The 7349-nt window shown below is 35.9% G+C and overlaps 1 protein-coding gene across 1 annotated transcript; it reads left to right on the forward strand.

Annotated features, from left to right (window-relative positions):
- Window positions 1-268: 268 nt before the first annotated feature.
- LOC143588296 (KH domain-containing protein At4g18375-like) lies at window positions 269-5061 on the forward strand. Its single transcript, XM_077069341.1, has 8 exons — window positions 269-351; window positions 1148-1752; window positions 2243-2647; window positions 3266-3523; window positions 3620-3859; window positions 4469-4536; window positions 4618-4690; window positions 4837-5061. The coding sequence occupies exons 2-7, from the start codon at window positions 1165-1167 to the stop codon at window positions 4664-4666; spliced, it is 1608 nt and encodes a 535-aa protein (XP_076925456.1). The 5' UTR covers window positions 269-351; window positions 1148-1164; the 3' UTR covers window positions 4667-4690; window positions 4837-5061.
- The last annotated feature ends 2288 nt before the right edge of the window (window positions 5062-7349 follow it).

The following is a 7349-nucleotide window of genomic DNA, read 5'->3' on the forward strand; positions in this document are numbered from 1 at the left end:
TGTAAAAAATCTCATCCCCAGACAAAGATATAAAAGTATTATTTAATTAAAAATTGTTGGACAGCTTTTTAGTGTAATTTTGAATTTAAAAATAGAATGCATCTTTTTTCTCGACCGATTGTTTTGACTTTCTTCAATAATTTCTTATATTTTAAAATTAAAATTAATTATGATATATTTTTAATTTGAAGAGTTATTCATGGTGTGTGTAATAAATTGAGAGGAGTTGGTAGTCTCTTATTTATTTTGTTATTATTGATTGATAACAATAACATAAATCTAAATCGTGAATTGGATCCAAACCCTAAATTGCTCAAATTACGCCTCTCTCACTTGCAATTCGCAAAGCAGGTATCAATTCCTAATCTTCTGAATTGAATTGATTTTGATGTCATTTTATTATCCAGATTGAGACTGTAACATGCATACATCTATATTACTTTACCAATTTCATTCCAGATGTTGTTTTCAATTATAATTATCAAATTTATTGTATATTTTGCACCTATTAATTTCCTAGTATTTAAATTGATAAGTCCATAATTTACTGTTTTAAGCCCCAGATCTTGACCCGTGATATTTTGAATTCGGTCTTGGTTTTTTGGGTTTTCGGGTTTTGGATTCGGTTTTGCTAATCGGGCTAATAGTTTTCGAGCCAAATAAATTTAATCGGTGATATTTTGAAATTGTGCTTAATGTTTTTGTTAAATAACTAATAGAATAATGTAATGTACATTTGGGCTATAATATTAATTAAGAGCTAATACATTGAAAAAGATTTAATCGCATCCAAATCGACAAAACATGACAGATTAATTTAAAATAAAACAGGTATCCAAGTTTATAACACAAACGATTCAACAAAATAGTAATTTAACATTTTTTCCGGTTTTGTTAGGTTTTTTTGGTTTTTCACAAAACAGAATCAAAACTGAATGTTTCAAATTCGGTTTGGTTTCTTCGGTTTCGTGCACACCCCAACTTTTCAATAATGTACGGTTTTCAGTTTTCTGGATACACTTGATTAGACTTTATCGTGAAGATTGATTCATGTTTTTGTAAATGATTGCTTAAGGTAATATGATCACCAAAATGTTTGTATTTATGAATAATTTTTACTCTGTGATGAACGCCTTCCGGTGAACAGGAACCGTTGTCCGCAACATGGCTGGATCAAGAAACAGTCATGGAAAACGTTCGCATTCTCAGTCAGACTACAAGGATCACGGGAGAAACAAGAGACGTAACAACGGTGATGACAGAGGACTCAACTCTATAGGTCCAGATGACACAGTGTACCGCTACTTATGCCCTAGTAAGAAGATAGGAAGCATAATGGGACGGGGCGGGGATATTGTCAAACAGCTGCGGTCCGAGACAAAAGCCAAGATTAGAATTGGTGATTCGGTGCCTGGGTGTGATGAACGTGTGGTCACTATCCACAGCACAAGTGATGAAACAAATGATTTTGATGATGATGATCACGTGTGTCCTGCAACAGACGCTCTGTTCAAAGTGCATGACAGAGTTGTTATTGATGACCAAGCTGCTGATTTGGAAATGGAACATGATGAAATAGAAACGCCACAAGTTACGGTTCGGCTCCTTGTGCCATCGGATCAGATTGGGTGTATCATTGGGAAAGGTGGACAGGTGGTTCAAGGTATACGGTCTGATACTGGTTCTCAGATTCGGATTGTGAAGGATAATCATCTTCCCGCTTGTGCATTAAACATTGATGAACTTGTGCAGGTAAATCAGAATACATGTTACAGTTGTTTTTTAGGGCTGTAAATGAACCAAACGAGAGCTTGTTCATGTTTGTTCGTTAAGCATTTATCAGACAAATGGTTCAAGGACACATATCGAGCAAGACTTTTTGTTCGTGTTCGTTCATCAAGGAAATGATTTTGTTTGTGTTCATTCATGCTCGTTCGTTAAGCTCATAAACAAAGACAAATGAACTAACAATAACGAACATAAATGAACGAACATAAACAAACGCATTACCAAGCCTTCGCGAACGCAAGTGAACGAACACGACCTCTGTTCATGTTCATTCATTTGGTTAATCGAATGGAATTCCTTGTTTGTGCTCGTGTTAGTCTATTTATTAAACGTAAAACAAACTTCCTACCAAACAGTTTACGAGTCGTCAGCTAAACGCCTGGTTCATTTACAACCCTACTTTTTTTTGCTTGAATTGTTTTGTTAAACTGTGAAGTTTACTTTCATGATACAGATATCTGGCGAGTCCTCTAATGTAAGGAAAGCACTTTTCCAAATTGCAGGTCGCCTTCATGATAACCCGTCACGATCACAACACTTGCTTTCTTCTGCAACGCCTAATGTCTATCCGTCGGGTGGTTCACTTATGGGTGCACCTCAAATCATGGGTTTGACTCCAGCGGCTGGCGGTTATGGTGGGTATAAGGGTGAAGGCGGTTTTTACCCGGGCCCACGGGGTGAATCACCTCCAAGGGAGTTTTGTCTTCGTTTGATCTGTCCTACTGCAAACATTGGTGGTGTAATTGGCAAGGGTGGTGCTGCAATTAATCAAATTAGGCAGGAAACCGGTGCAACAATCAATGTGGATAGTTCAAAGGCGGAAGCAGATGATTGCATAATATCTATTTCAGCAAGAGAGGTAAGATTACATTAAATGATTAAAATCATGAAAATCAACTATGAGACTCAAAAACGTGCCTTGTCAGCTGCCTTATCACAAAGACACTCATTCTTCAAAAACACCCAACTCATCAAAATAAGGAAAACCCAAAAATGCCAAAAACGTGAGGGGGGGGGGGGCATCATATTTCCGTCAAAATTTTTTTTTTGTCCTATATATAATCTACTCTTCTTTATCACAAGCTTTTGGAGTAACATTTATAAAAATATATGGGTGATGATCAAAATGAAAAACAAATGGCAAAGTTTTTTTTGAAAGTTTTTTCTTTTTCAATCTGAAAGGGTATTTTTGTCGTTACGTGAAATTTCAACAAGGGAGGGTATATATGTAGTTTTGGGTCGGGTAAATATGCTATTAGTGATGTTTACAAGGGGTTACATGCAATTCTCTATATTTTATTTAAATGAGGACAATGGGCCTGACCCCAATCCGGATTTTTAGTTCTTGGCCAAGAACTATACTCTGAAACTGGGTGCCAAAAATGAGAGCTATAATGGTAAAACCAAACAATGTGGCGTTTTGGGGGGCTAAAACTGGCTTATCGGCCACTGTTGTGACCAATTTATTTATGTATAGGTATTTGAAGACGCATTTTCTCCAGCTATTGAGGCTGCGTTACGGTTGCAACCAAGGTGCAGTGAGAGAGTTGAAAGAGATTCAGGTATTATATCATACACTACTCGGTTGCTCGTGCCAAGCTCTCGGATTGGATGTCTTATCGGGAAAGGAGGAGCAATAATCACAGAAATCAGGAGAAACAGCAAAGCTAATATACGAATTCTTTCAAAAGAACACCTTCCAAAAGTTGCTGAGGATGATGATGAGATGGTACAGGTAAGCATGCAAAATATGCACATTTCCATAATTCCATTATTGCTTTATTTAACATGTATGTTTCATTATCATCACAGTAATAACCCTTTGCTTTAGATTTCTGCAGAGCTTGATCTTTCTAAGGATGCACTTATACAAGTTACTGCACGTTTGAGGGCAAATCTGTTTGATAGAGAAGATGCAATGTCGACATTTGTTCCCGTTCTTCCTTATCTTCCTGTGGCCCCTGATGTGCATGATGTTCCAAAGTATGACCATAGAGATTCTAGAAGTCATGGGCGGGGTCATAATGATTTGCCAGCTAATGATGGATATGGAAGCTATGGTGGCTTGCAGGTAAACGGAATTTTGTTTACTTGTAATGATCAAAGTAATAACTAACATGTCACACTTTGTTATCGAATGGATTTCACATTTCATATATCAATCAACTGGTGAATGTTCATTGAACCGTTCGGTGGGAAGTCTATTTATTGAAAATCAAATGACATGAACAAAATTGCTGTTCATTTGGTTAAACGAACCAACATGGATACATGTCTTGTTCGTTCATTTATTTTCGTGAACGTTCGTGTACATTCTTGTATATTCGTTCTTTCATGTTTGTTATTTGTTAATATATTCATATAATTTTTTACGCTCCTTACAGTTTAATCTAGTTTTAATGACTTCTAGCCTTTTAGGCCCATCACATTGTTTTTCACATTTGCTTTTAATTGGTTTTATACAAGTCTGTACGTTCATCTATGTTCATTTTTGCTCACTCATATACGTTCGTGAATGAACAAGAAAACTAGTTTGTTCAATTGTATGTGTTTGATTGTTTCGTTTGTTCGGTTAAAGTTAAACGGACGAACACCAACATGTTTTTTCGTGTTTGTTTGGTTCGTTTACATGCCTTAGTCTTTATCTCTTAAGAGTCTGTTTTTGTAATTTTTTTCTCAGGGGCGTAGTGGTGGTGATGCTTATGGAGCTTATGGTAGTTATTCTGCAGGACGCAGCGGTAGTTCTGGGTAAGTATATTATTGCAATAGAGGTTGTTATTGCATACTGATGCAAGTTATTACTACAATTGCGTATTTTATTGCTGGCAGGGGTTCAAGGCACAACCCTGGTTCTAGGCGCAGGGATTATAACTACTGAAGTGTTAGGACTCTGTGCGCGCAGGTCGGTTTTGGTTTTTTGTTTATTTAGGTTTTGAATCGGCTGATATTTATGTTTAGTTGTTGACGTAGTAGCAAGTTTACGCTGATGTGTGCAGTAAACCGAGTCTTTTTGTTAACCCTGTTTCCTTTCCATTCCCTATAAAACAGCTGAAGCCTGAAGCCAGCCAGCCTCCAACTGCCTAAACCAGAAGAATGGCCCACCTTACATGCTTTTCTTAAGAGGACTACTACCGAACCAGAAGACCACGTCCCGACTATTTTACCAAGCTTTCGTTTTATTGATTTCCAAAGAACCTGTGCCTTGATCAAATTCCAAACCTGACACTTTGTAATGTTCTCTGTTTTATTGCATTGTGTGAAAATTTTCTGGTACTTTTGACCACCCCATAAGAGGCCCTGGGCCTTTTGAAAGACTAACCTGCTTAGTCCTTTTGGGATTGATATTTAGGTCTTAGTGTGTTGATACTACTTGAAACTTGTCCTGCAATCAGGTGATTTTGGTTCTTAGCTCGCCGATAGTTTTTACCCCGATGTTAATCGTTAACTCATGCTTACTTACCCTCTCCATAATTCCTTGATCCACCTCTTTTTAAAACTCTCTATTAGCATAGACCTGCACTTATCTTTGCTCAAGTTAACCATTTTTTAATTCATACGCACTAATTATAGTGTATGAGTAGATATAATTATACATATGCACACACACACAGACATGTATGTACGGGTTAGTTCAAATCAGAACCGTAAATAATTAGGTACTAAAGAAACCACTTTTAGCCGTTGGATTATAAAATGGACAAAATGAGCAGTCACAGTATATGGAGTAGAAGAGTGGGAGTCTAAAGCCTTAATTGAAATATGATCAAGGGGTTAAAAAGTGGTTCATTTGGTTCCTAATTATTTTTGGATCTTAATTTCTTATTTTGAGCTCCCCCTAAGAACGTATCTTTGAATGCGTGTATACACATAGGTCTGTATGTATGTACGACACACATTTGTGAATGCATTTATATGTGGCGTGTGTATCTTAAGAGAGAACAACAATCTAAGATCACGTCAAGGTAGAAGTGCAACGAATATTAGATGTCTAGTCATTTATATAAGTTGCAAAGTAAACGCTTCATTCATAGGTGGTGGAGGAAAGCTAGTTTGAATTGCATATCATGTTTATTGTATGTATGTACAATTTTCTCCTAATAGTATGTGCAATAATTTGGGTGAATCGAGAACGGGCTCTTTGATTAATAATTTGGGTGAAGGGGAATGACAATATGAAGGAAATAGAAATGGAGGATGATTGAAGGGTTGTCCAGATGATTGAGTAATGCCATTTTCGGATTATGCTGTGGATGTGAAGTTATATTCTTTGATATATTGTTTACTATTATTGTTCTGTGTTTTGTGATCCACTTTAAGGGATTTAGAAATAAATGGTGGTGGTGTTGATGTATTGTTTTCAGCAAATTATATTATTGTGGTTTGTCTATGTTAGTCATGTGGCGTTTTTGTAGCCGAAAATTATGTGGTTGTCGGCAGACTGATGGCGATTGTTTCGTATGACAAAGTTGAAATGTAGGGAGTCGGCTCAGTTTGCCCGGTCATTAACATCTTAAAAAGTCATTATTAGATGGTAGTTTAGAACAGAATTCGGGGCACCGAGTTTATGCTTACTAGTTGAAGAATTGTGACAACCAGATGATTTATAAGTTTTGCCTAGTTAAAACCAAATCATTACACAAATCAAGATCCTTTATAAGAGTAATCGCTTGCTTACGTGCCACACTAGTACTTGGATGTAGGCGTTTTGATAAGATTTTGGGTTTGTGGCTGTTTAGATGGAAAAGATGACATGCATGCATAATACATTTTTCATGATTCATGATATAATGTGTAACAAATTAAAGATAATCATTAAGAAGGATTTAAATACTATTTTATAATAGTGTTTCAGCTTGTTAGTTTCTGAAGCTCCCATTGGCAAAGGATGAAAGCTGAAAAGAAAAGGAAACGTGAAGGATGAAATACGTAACTTTTAAACGTTAAGGATGTAACATGAAAGTAATAAACAAATCTAAATGATGAAATATGTAATTTGTTTATGATCAAAAAGATCATACCTAACATTTTCAACTGAAACTTATGAACTGAAACACTTTACAGAACTATAAATCACCATAACCGCTTCATATGAACTAAAACACTATGCATGGAAAATACGAAATTATACAACTAGTAAAAACAAGATAAGCATAATGTACAGTTTTCTTAAATCTAGCAGAAGTCATAACAACATAATCATACATAAATTAAAGAGTTAATGGCCATTTTCGTCCCTGTGGTTTGCTACTTTCGCCACTTCAGTCCAAAATTTTTAATTTTGTCAATTTAGTCCTCATAGTTTTAAATATTAGCCAATTACGTCCCATCCGTCTAACGGCATCCAGCTATGCCGTTAGTTTAAGGGTATTTTTGTCTTTCTCCTTTTAATTTTGAGTTAATGGTCATTTTAGTCCCTGTGGTTTGATATCTTTGTCAATTCAGTCCAAAGTTTGAAAATTTGTCAATTTAATGTTCAGTTTAATTCAGTTTTTTTTTTATTTTTTATGTTTTTTGTTTATAACCCTAAAGAGCATAATTCAAGCCCAAAAACATCGAGCAAC

This window comes from Bidens hawaiensis, unplaced genomic scaffold, assembly GCF_021521415.1.
Source record: "Bidens hawaiensis isolate Kalapana, Puna unplaced genomic scaffold, B.hawaiensis_p1.1 tig00036303_1, whole genome shotgun sequence".
In the NCBI taxonomy this organism is placed as follows: domain Eukaryota; kingdom Viridiplantae; phylum Streptophyta; class Magnoliopsida; order Asterales; family Asteraceae; genus Bidens; species Bidens hawaiensis.